Raw genomic sequence first — 11,691 nt, forward strand, 5'->3', positions numbered from 1 at the left:
CTTAAGAACACCTAGTTCTACTCCAAATTTCTAACTTCTTGGACTTGAAATCATTTAATACTATTTGGTACCGGTACTGTAACAGAGAATACGCACAGATTTTGAAAATGTGATAAAAAAAAGTCGGTGTGTGATTTAGTAGTTAATTGCTTTATTTTTTTTTCTTTTTATTAGTTGTGCTGGTTTCTCTAAGAAACGTGTGCATATCTTGTTACTCTTTCTTGTATTAATATACTAGTGTTCGGGGAAAATATTAAGTTTGAGAGTAATAAACTTATTCACTTGATAATTATTACATGAATTGTATCCTTACCTTTGAGAAATTATTAATATTTTATTATCAATATTGTTTTACAATAAAAAATCAAACATAATTTCTGGGTTCAAACATATTTTTGAAGCCAATTTTTTGGAGAAGATGAAGGGGATATTGCGGACACAGTTAAAAGAGTCACGCCATGTATCCCCGGCAGAAATAAATCTGCTGTTATTCCAAAGGAATAGCAGGAACCTGTTATTCTGATTCCAACCGTTCAAATTTTTCCATGCGCATATCTGAAGGAAGAAAGTTTTTCACACGCGAATCTCAAAAAAGATCAACAGTTGGGATCGGAATAACAGGTTCCTCACAGCAGATTTATTTCCATCCCCGGCAGTTCGGCGCTTGGCAGAGGCCCTTGACTCCACTTTCATCAGACTCATCAGTGTTGAAATTGTAATCAAATCTGCAAGCACAAAAAGGGTTACACGTCAGTAAAATATTGAGAAATAGTTCAATGCTATGCAAAATAAAAAAAAATACGGCACGTGTTACATACATCAACTCTTGACCAGCAGGAATGTCCTCTTTGGCTATGAACACGTTTCAATTTGTTTGCATAGCCGTTAGGCTGACACTGCACAAAGTAATCAGTGTCAAGACTAAAATAGTTGAGAACTGGGTATCAAGTTCAAACGCATATTAGATTAAAAAAATGAAGGTACGAGCATTACTATACCGAGTGATTGATGATCCACGCTATGTTTCCTTCTCTGGTAGCGTCAAGTACAACCTCCTCACTGTTTCTAAAGAACTGCAGAAAAATTTAATAAAAATGTTATATCAACCAAAACTGGAGTTACAAAAACAAAAGAACCAAAATGAAGCAAGAGAATGCATAACTCACATAACAATCTTCATTCTCCACCCGATAGCGAGCCTCTCTAGTATCACTAACACTGCCCCGAATTTGCTCACCACTATACTCAATTATCTAGAATAAATAAACACAAAATGTTTATAAAATTTGGAACAAATTAACTTTCATAAAGGCACCCTATCCAAAACCCAATTTTAGCTAAAAGCTCAGAAGAAGAAAATCTGGTGGGCTCAAGGCAAATAAAAAAAGACATCATGTCCAACAAACACCAATCTGATCATATAAATCATGATTTAGATGGCACAACAATTTTTGGATTTTAAAGTGGCCATAACTACTTTTTTTATGGCAGAATAACACATTCTCACCACAAGCATTAAAAATGAGTTCCTAAAAGCCTGCCAAAAAAAAAGAAAAAGAAAAGTTACCTTTTCTGTTTGTCTTTTGGTAAACAAAAGCATCTGGCACAAGCTTCCTCAGAACTTGTCGATGGTAAATCCGTCTTAGGACAACTTGTGCTTTGGTTCTCACTGTCCCTCTTGACAAGCCTCGAACAGCTCAACCTCGCATTATTTCTCTGGGATCTCATGCTTGAGAAAACTATTTCTTCTGTGCACAGAACCAATGCATTGCTCTTGTTAACATCTCTGCAGACGAATAAACACGTCAGCCCAAAAAGTGCTTGGCAAAATGCGATAATAAACCAATTAAAAGGAAAAAAAATATAAATAAAATACCCATGATTCGGACAGTAAGAATCAAAGTGTGATATCTGCTTGCTGTGGCTCACGTAGGTGTGCAACTGCAACCAAAATATAAGCCATGGGAAAAGGTGATTTGAACAAAGTAAGAACAAAAAGGAGAACATCAATCGATTGATGTTTTTTTTTTCATGAAAATCCAAACATTTTGACAATCAAATGTACCATAAAGTATTGACAGGACATACCAATCTCAAACAACTACTTGTACACTGGTGACTTAAAATTCAAAAAGTAAACAAAACTCTTAAGATACCTTCATGTGATATCCAGCCCTTGATGCGCACATCGCATGATAGTAAATGTTACACTTGCAACATTTGTGCACACTTCATGGACTTGCTCACATATCACACATTTCTACAAACAAGAACTCAAGTACATTACAATTTGTTATATAAGAAAACTATAAGAATAGATATTATATGGTACCAGTCACAATAGGTTTATTGGGTTTCTATTTTCTTGTGTCCTTCACAGTGCTCCATATAATTGTAAAAAAAGGAACTTCATGTTCATGCAGAGATGTCCAGATCTGGTACTAAGCTGTATGTAGCAATAACCAGTATAACCAGCACAATATCCGGATAATGACCACTCTCTCTCAAAAATGGAAATTAACACAATATAAAATTAAAAAAAAAATGAAAAGAATGAAGTAATTAATTAAAAAAATAGTAACCTTCTTGAAAGAGTCCAAAGGCACACTTAGTACCCCAACAGCAGGCTCCATTGCATCAGGATCAAGGTAAATCATTTTGGGCTGAAACCATGTGTATGTCACGTGCACCCAAAAATCACTCGCATCAGTTCTCTTAAGTGCACCTCCTGTTATATTATTATAAACTATTATGCAATCACATATTTTATACCTAAGCTTGTAAATGAATGATTACTAATACAAAAAGATGATAACATATGGACTTCAATCACTCAAACTGCCTTTTTCTAACAAGAATATAAATTATTATTTTCTTAAGTACCTTTGATGGTGCATAGACAGCAGTTTCTCTTCACCCGAGGTTCCTCACAAGCTCTACAAACCCAAGATGTAAGTTCATTCACATCTCTTGCACCATAGCATTCCTGATGCACAACCACTTGGCATCTGAAAATCACAGGAAAAATCATCAAAAAAGTATGCAATTATTTTTATACACTACTTTTTAAATGCCCTCAAAATACCATGTTCTGCACCATAAGCCTCAGAAATGTGCATTTGCTCTTAAACTAATATATGGCCAAAACTAATCTTCTAATACCAGAATCACAGCTTGGCCAGGTTTTTGCATGATACAAAAATCAGCATGCTTCAATCAGATCAGGATCTGCACACAGGCTTCTCTAGTAACATAGGCTCCATATATTAGCAAATGCAGGTGTGAAACATGGGCTCCATATATTGGGACAGTAGACATTCATTGCTCGGTTTTAGAATGGACATAATTTTTCTATTTGTGAATGAAGGACATCATCCTGGTGGCACAGTGAGTAGTTTATAGGGAGATCAAACATTACTACTGAAAAAAAAACCCCTCAGTGGTACTATGTACAAAAATGATGCACTCGGAAGAGAGAAGCACCTTAGCTTCTTGCAAAAGCATTTAAAGTACCTGTTGCATATTATAATTTTATTGTAGTTCCAGTCTTCAATCCACTGGCAGATGGCACACATTTCAGTAGCCCACCTTGCATGCACTGGCGTATATTGCTCTAAAAGAACAGCAAAACAAACCAAAAATGAGGTCAAGTGCTATAGTAAAATCAAAATCAAGGAAATTTCAGGACCTTATTTAAGTATAAAATACTGAGGTGTTTCATATAAAAAAGAAGAATTTTTAACATAGGCATAGCTAAATGGTGAATAAGAAAGAATATTATATAATGCGTACCTTGAAGCAACTCCTCCACCTTCTGTTTCATTGGAATTGGAGCATTCCTTTGCGTAGTCTTTGCAACACCGGGTTTCTTGTCAGTCAACTATAAAAAACCATAGTTAATAAAACAAACAAATGTACAGGTTAGATATCTACAACTTAAGATCACAAATTGAGATGACTTTTTCAGCTGTAGGCTTGAAAATTGTTCATACAGGTAAGATAAGTCAACCCAACTCACTTACCATGACTATTTATTTATACATATAGACAGGCTGATGGATTGGAAAATGGTTGAGACTTTCTTAACAAACTGACAGCTTGTATCAGTCAGGTCAGGTCAGGTCATATCATATCAGCAAAGCACAACACAACATGACCACTCACTTAATATTGAAATACTCGTGGGAAAAAGCTACATCACAAGTACAAATAATGTTTGTGAAATTAAGTTTCTTATCATTACACCCTACAGAATTATTTGAATAGAACACATTGGCTCCACCCCCACCCGTGGGCAACAGGGCTAATCCAGTTTATCACTGGAGGTATGTTAATTCTTCCAAGTGTGCCAAGGAAACTTTTTTACATAAAATTTCAATGAATACGTACCAGGTTGTCTAACTTGATGTCAGTGCCTTTGACCTTGACAATAAGCTTCCAGTTTTTCCTTCTGGAACCAGTATGACTCTCAAACCTAGCCGGGGTTAGCTTTGTACCATTGCATTGACTGCAATTGCACAAGATCCTAACATAGAACAATCATTCCAAATCAAAAGTTAAGATCAAGCAGATATAATATATGCTAAGTTGGTATTATATATGATGTTAGTCATTAGTGGTAATGTACATATGGGTTACTACCTAATGCAATCAAGCTCAATTAAACAAACATACAATTAAGCTTCAAGCAACTCATTTTGAAGCTCAATCAACCCTCAAGTGTGAAACCTTTTTCGGCTTGGCCACCTACTCGGGCTAAACAAAATGCATTATTCAGTAAGCAAATTGCTAGCATGATTATACTTCTGTTTTATGTATTTATGTCGTTAGTGTTTACAAGCTAGTGGTAGCTAAAAACATTGAACAGAAACCCTATTTTGACGATTCAAAAAATCTACCCTAATCTAACAGGCTAACTCCTGATGAAGAAAATACTCCAATCCGGAGCACTCCAAACAAAAACAATAAGGCACTGAACCCAAAGTACCAACTTGGATGGTTTATATCAAATAAAACATGATCGGGATATCACACCAATAATTAATATAGGTAACCTATCCAAAACCCTAGTCTGGATGTTGCTAAAATCCTCATCTCCACTCAATTGAAACAATTTTTGGCTTCCAAAATTTCTTAATCTCCATTGAACTGAAACAACTTTTGGCTTCCAAAATGCCCATAAATATTAATCGTCGAACAACACATACTCAACATAAACATTTGAAAAGAACTTTAGGTGGTCTGCCAAAAAATAAACAAATGAGTACCTTTTTGTTTGTCTTTTGGTGCACTGCCACTTGGCATCTGAAAAATAAAAATAAAATACATTAGATTCAAAAGAAACAATTTAAATTATAGGAATTTTGAACATGCACCAAAAATCACCTACTTGGATCAATTTTATCGCAACTTAATTTTGCGCAAATGATTCCACTACCTTCTAAAGATATAAAAGTGGCGAAAGCTTACCTTAGTCTCAGATTTCAGTACAGTACTGGCCACATCTATTTTTGCAATACTCATATAATGCGGTGAGAGATTTATTTTAAGCCTTCTTCTCTTCTCTAATATTTTTCATACTTGTTTGATTTGGAAATGGATGAAAAAAAAGATGCCGGCTCCCTTGGGTCTTATATAGTACTTATGTGACAGCCTAAGAGATTAATCTAAAACCCTAAGTTTGACGGTTCAGATCAAATAAGCATAATCAGAACGGCTCCAAGCAAATGCCTAGGTACCTTTCCAAATTCTAGAAGAGACGACGGCTCAAATCAATGGGCAACTGTAAACAATTGGCAGACATACCCTATGCAAAACCCTAGCTAGTTTGGGTGGCTCGGATTAATTATTTCCTAATCTAAGCGTCTTACCAATGGTAATTTTAGAAAAAGGATGTGTAACTATCACCATAACAAATTAATTTTCACATTTGGGGAAAGTTCTTACTTAGAAAGCAGTAAATCTGCATTATTCCCTTCTTTGACCACAGCGAATGACTCATATTTTTCAATGGATCCATCGATCTCTAAGTTAAAAATTAAAACCAAAAATACTAATATTTTTTCCTGCCATAGCTTGGCTGCATCCCAACCTACACCTTTCCTATTTTAGCATGAACATATAGAATTTTCCTTGAGCATCCGAGTTCTTTTCTTCCACCCTTTGAACATAATAAATTTTTCCTTAAGCATTAACATAGATCTTGCAAATAGTCCAAGGAGAAAAGAATTAGTTATCAACTTTCGGTAAACTATTTTTTTTGTTTTGCTAAATGATTCAGAAACCATTTTCTTGTTGTTCTCCAAACACCATACGTCTGTTTGTTATAAATGAGTTAATTTCATATACAAAATCGGATTCACAAATATATATTTTCTAGATAGATCTAATCAGTGGCAACTTGCAATCAATAGGTCTAAGACAATTTTACTATAACAATAAAACTACTAAACGATTGCTACAATTTGTGGGTGTAGCAAACCAAAACCTTGAAACTTAAAATATCCTGAATGGGTAGAAATATGATGCAAAGATAAGGTTTAAGACAAAGCATACCATTTTAACTTGTTATGCCAAGCTAGTAGGTATAGTTATCAAAATCAAAGGAGGACCTCTACATTGAATCAGCTCCTGTTGAACTTCCAGGTGTAAATAAGATAATCAACTCCAATAATCCCCAAATTAAACCCCATACAACCTCTACTTTGATAGGGTTTACAATTTTTTTTATCTCGGTACAATCTTCATCAACAATGAAATTGATCTTTAGTATGGCCTTGGGATTAAAAGGGAACTGGGGTTTAATGGGAGATTGCGATACTAGAGAGAAGAGGTGGTGGCAGTGTCGAGATTTTTGTTGGAGAAGTGCGATCACAACGGGCTATCAGCCGAGTGCGTATTTTTCTTAGATATCTCATATTTTGCGTGACCGACGTGTCCGGTGCGTATTATCTGAGCTTTGAGATTCGTGCAGAACGTATTTAACGGTCAACATTTTCCAGAATGTCACGCAAAATATGAGATATCCGAGAGAATGCGAATTCCCATCAGCCATGGCATCTCCGTCAGCATTTTTATTCAAGTAGCAGGGTTTATGGGAAAGTTCTATTTGTTCTCTCGCATTATTAAAAAGAGTTCAAATGTCTCTATTTTTTTTTATTATGTCTTTATTTTTGAAACTTTAAGAACTTAAAATTTAAAAGTCAAACTAAAACAGTTGGATATGATCTATATCATTTTATCAATGCACATGTAAAAAATTATGACATTTCAACTTTATTTTAGTTGTCATCAAGAACTTATAAAACATACTTATGTGGATAATTTCTAGACGTTTATTTTTCAAATGATTGATTTACATGAAAATAAAATTGAAATGTGATATTTTTTTCATAAGCACATAGAGAAAATAACATAGATCACATCTAACGGTTTTATTTTGACATTTATGATTTAAATTTTGATTTATTAACATTTTTAAATGAAGGCATGGTGGAGATATAAAAAATAAAGGCATTTAAATCCTCCTCTAAAAAGAAATAACATTAATATAATATGTGACCATTGATAAATTCAAATTTATTTTGTACAAAGTTAACCAATAAAAAATAAGGTTAATAAGTTATTTTAATGTATTTTTTTTATTATTTTTTACAGTTTGACTTTGCTAATTAAATTTGAAAAATTAAAAAAATTTACATGTATAAAAAATCAATATGACAGATTTTTTTAAATTATGCTCACTAAATCTTTTTGATGAAGATAGCCAGGTATACTAAAAAATAATTACAAATTGAAAATTAACTTATCTAACAATCTAAATTGTTGAAATTAATCTAATTCATTAATTCAGAAGCGATGAATTTGCACTGATTGTTATTTTGCAAATATTCCCAAATTTCTACTTTGAATAAGAGAAAATTTTCAGTTAAACTGTACAGTGGAATTAATAAAAACACAAGTTAGGACATGAACTAATTTATCTATTTCAAGGCTTCTGATTTTTTTTTTTTTTTTTGCAATAACATTTTTAGTAGGCAGGCTACTCAAAATTAATATCTAAGCTAAAGGGGACTAATTTAAAAAAAGTTTAAGGGTCTATATTTAAATTGTTGGAATTGATCTAATTCAGGAGTGATGCATTCTCATAAACTATTGTTTGTAAATGTATCAAAATTCTACTTTGAATAAGAGAAAACTTCAATTAAGCTGGAGATTGAAATTATGCAAACATAAGTTAGCACATGAACTCATTTATACTGTTCAACCTTTCATATTATTTTTGCAGCAAAAATTTTAGTAGGCGGCCAACTCAACATTAATTCCTATAGCTAAGGGGACTAATTTGAAGAAAAAAATATTGAGGGTCTACCCATATTTTATTTTTAAATACAAGTAGCAATTACGCAGGAAAAAAAAAAAAAAAAAGAAGGAAAAGGGCGAAAAAGAGCTCGCATAAACCCAGAAGGCAACATATCTCCGTAGTCTGATCCTTTGAAGTAACTCAAATTTTGAGTTTAGATATAGACCGTCCGATCAAAATCCTTGCCAATCTGGCTCGAGGTGGGAATATGCACAAGTTTCTTTATCATTCGTGCCAGAACAGATCTGACGGTCAGGATCTAAACTCACAATTTGAGTTACTTTAGGTGATATCAATTATTCTCAAACTTTACTTATTCTTCGATTTATTCCAACAATAAATTGCATAAACCCCATCCCAATCCCAATTCAGTCTTCCACGATCTAGTTCTCTGTATTCTCTCCTCTGTTCCATCTCTGATTCAGTTATTCTCGTGAGATTTTCGAACTATTTTTGAAGGGGATTTATGTCTTCTGGTCTGATCAAGCTGGGTTCTTCTCCTTCTTTTTGTGAGTTCGTGCAACGAATGGCGAAGAAGACCGCGAAGTTTGTAATCTCTATGCGCATCAGATCTTCTAGGTAAGGGTTTATGCGAGGTTTATCTTTTAATTTAACATACGGTGACCTTATTGATTATATGTATATTAAAGTGGGGGTTTATTGAAACCAAAACATGTTCTAGTATGGTACCAAACAACTGGTACTAATACCAGTATCACAGAGCAATTCTATATAATATTCAGTTTGTACCTTATTGGTTTTATTGATATTGTGTAGTTGTTGCTTTCCTTGGTTTCTAATTGGTGCATAGGCATATTTCCCCTATTATGAGATGCATGGAGCAATTTATAATTTTCTTAGTTACTTTCTAGTTTCTTATTTTGCTAGAAATTTTTTTCTAATTTTAGTTTTCTTAAACTTTTGTTTTAATTAGATTGACAGAAATTTATATGCATCTCATGTTTTCACTTGATTTGATTTATTTGGCTATTCCCTTAATTTAGCTTTCAATGATATTTATTTTCCTTTTGTAAAAACTTTTGGATCTCTTCGGTCTTTTGTAGGTGTTATTATTGAATGGTTGTCTCTTGGTCTAAGTAAGTAGATTCTAAAAGATAATATCTTATATTAATTTTCCCTTTGTTGAGTAGTCTCTCTTAGTTTAAGTAGAATCTATAGGACAATATATCATAGTTTTTTTTACTTTGTTTGTCTATTTGTTTGGAATTTTAGCTGCAAATTCCACTGAATTCAATTGAAATTTGGGTTACTTATGGTCAATTGAATTTTTGGATCTCTTCAGTCTTTTGTAGGTGTTAATTGTTGAATGGTTGTCTCTTGGTCTAAGTAAGTAGATTCTAAAAGATAATATCTTATATTAATTTTCCCTTTGTTGAGTTTCTCTCTTAGTTTAGGTAGAATCTATAGGACAATATATCATAGTTATTTTGACTATGTTTATGTCTATTTGTTTGGATTTTTAGCTGCAAATTCCACTGAATTCAATTGAAATTTGGGTTACTTATGGTCATGTTATAATCCTTGGGAAAGAAGCTTCTCCTTTTTGTCTTTCTGATTTGCAAAATATTTTTACTCAAGATATGAAATAAATATCCTTTTCATAGGCAAATCTAAGATAGTCAACAGTTATTTTTAGCACAATATTCTTGCAATTAGCTCAATCATTAAATTTAGTACATTTCATTTTCATGTATTTATCCCTGGTGATTTATTCCAATTTTAATTGGTTTCTTCTCAAAACCTACACTAATTTGTAAAAAAAAAAAAACTTTTTATTTTTTAATCCACATTGCTGCATTCTGATAATTAGCAGGTGTTGCTTCCTCTTCATCACGTGATCAGACTCAACAAACACTACAAATAAAAGATCTACACATAGGACTAGGAAGAAGAAAGACCAAATAGGAAAAAACAAAATGGTGCTACAGGATAGAGTTATTCGCATCCACTTCACCGATCCCGATGCAACCGATTCTGATACCGACTCCGATTCGGATTCCTTTCGCAGATGCCAACACAAGAGGGTCACAAAAACAGTGGTGATTCCTCATTCAATCCAAAACCCTAAATCCCAATACCAAAACCATAACCCTAAATCCCCAAACCCTTCCCAGCTGCGCCAACCTTCGAGCAAGTACCGAGGGGTCCGCAGAAGGCAATCCGGCAACTGGGCCGCAGAGATCAGGGACCCGATACGTAAGATCCGTGTTTGGCTCGGTACCTTCTCATCAGAAGAAGAGGCGTACCAGGCTTACCAGGCTGCATATTTTCGCTTCGAGAAGGAAAAGGCACAGATTGCTCGAGAGAATAAGACTCAACTGTACCAGACAGCTACTCCACCGTACCAGGCAACCGCTCTTCGGATTAAGAAGAGAAAAGAGGTGGAGACTATATTGGGCCCGCCTGTAAAAGAAAAACAGAGGGAAGATATCACTTCAGACAATCCCACAATGGACATTGTTTATGAGGCCAACAAATATAAGTCATCTGTCAAGTCAGCTGCTCACGTCATAACTGGGTCCAGCTCGTCAGTAAACACAAGTGCCAAGCCAGCGGGATTTTTGGAGGATTTGTCGTCTCAGCTCTTGAAGCAAATGGAGGCAACGACAGATGCCGATTTTATGATCGGTGATTTTGATTCGTGTGATGATCTGATTCAGCTTGACGATCTGCCTCTGTGGACAGAGAATTTGGATTGCGGTGATTACTCATTCTTGAACTTTTAAAATTAGTGAAGGTATTTGTGTTTTTTATTAAGGTTATGATAGTCTTCATTCTAGTTTTGTAAATATGAGAGTTGTGGGTTCTTTTTTTATATATTTATGGGTAGTTATTTCCAGTTTTTGTTTACTGGATAGTTATTAGCAATTTAGTAGGGGCCCAATGTCAGTGTCTGTTTTGACTTTGGAATTAGTTGTCATCTTCTAACATGACTATATCCCAAATTAAGCACTTGTTCTCAAATAAAGTTAATATATTATTCAGGGGACTGCTATTTTGAGGGCATAAATTCATTTTTTGAGAGCTCAGAGAATTTTTTTTTCTTGAATGTACCAGATTTACCCTTCTTGATAACTTTCTTATTCTTTGCTTCTAATTAATTCCTACTATAATTATAATAGTTATTAATAACCAATTATAAGTTGAAAGAAATTGCTAACCCATTGAAAATAAAAAAAATATTTTTTGTTTATTTCAATATCATATGTTGCTTTTTTTCTTGATCTAAATTTTCGTATGATTTTAGTTTATTGTTTCTCTTTGTAATAAAAACGAAAATGAATCAAAATATAGAGAAACTATGTGAT

General features: G+C 33.8%; 2 protein-coding genes across 3 annotated transcripts; one reads left to right on the forward strand and one right to left on the reverse strand.

Annotated features, from left to right (window-relative positions):
• Positions 1-266: 266 nt before the first annotated feature.
• LOC144559319 (histone-lysine N-methyltransferase ATX4-like) lies at positions 267-4,835 on the reverse strand. Its single transcript, XM_078308336.1, has 12 exons — positions 4,390-4,835; positions 3,793-3,880; positions 3,514-3,613; positions 2,884-3,008; positions 2,583-2,728; positions 2,157-2,260; positions 1,877-1,941; positions 1,568-1,786; positions 1,167-1,253; positions 999-1,073; positions 819-896; positions 267-725 (listed from the first exon to the last, which is right to left on the reverse strand). The coding sequence occupies exons 2-6, from the start codon at positions 3,821-3,823 to the stop codon at positions 2,159-2,161; spliced, it is 504 nt and encodes a 167-aa protein (XP_078164462.1). The 5' UTR covers positions 3,824-3,880; positions 4,390-4,835; the 3' UTR covers positions 267-725; positions 819-896; positions 999-1,073; positions 1,167-1,253; positions 1,568-1,786; positions 1,877-1,941; positions 2,157-2,158.
• Positions 4,836-8,715: 3,880 nt separating this feature from the next.
• Positions 8,716-11,367, forward strand: LOC144559329 (uncharacterized). Of its 2 annotated transcripts, none has more exons than XM_078308346.1 (2): positions 8,716-8,941; positions 10,194-11,367. In XM_078308346.1, the coding sequence occupies exon 2, from the start codon at positions 10,300-10,302 to the stop codon at positions 11,107-11,109; it is 810 nt and encodes a 269-aa protein (XP_078164472.1). In that variant the 5' UTR covers positions 8,716-8,941; positions 10,194-10,299; the 3' UTR covers positions 11,110-11,367. The 2 variants fall into 2 exon arrangements, with proteins under 2 accessions (XP_078164472.1, XP_078164478.1); XM_078308352.1 differs by having other exon boundaries at positions 10,197-11,367.
• The last annotated feature ends 324 nt before the right edge of the window (positions 11,368-11,691 follow it).

The sequence above is a fragment of the Carex rostrata genome, chromosome 1 (genome assembly GCF_964058835.1).
Source record: "Carex rostrata chromosome 1, lpCarRost1.2, whole genome shotgun sequence".
Taxonomy (NCBI): domain Eukaryota; kingdom Viridiplantae; phylum Streptophyta; class Magnoliopsida; order Poales; family Cyperaceae; genus Carex; species Carex rostrata.

Excerpts from the sequence above, each read along its gene's own strand:
- LOC144559319 (XM_078308336.1), bottom strand. The coding sequence starts at position 3,823 with ATGAAACAGAAGGTGGAGGAGTTGCTTCAAG. Across the intron at positions 3,009-3,513 it reads AAAATTATAATATGCAACAG|ATGCCAAGTGGTTGTGCATC; the intron begins GTACTTTAAATG and ends TGTGATTTTCAG. Across the intron at positions 2,729-2,883 it reads CTGTCTATGCACCATCAAAG|GAGGTGCACTTAAGAGAACT; the intron begins GTACTTAAGAAA and ends ATAATATAACAG.
- LOC144559329 (XM_078308346.1), top strand. The coding sequence starts at position 10,300 with ATGGTGCTACAGGATAGAGTTATTCGCATCCACTTCACCGATCCCGAT.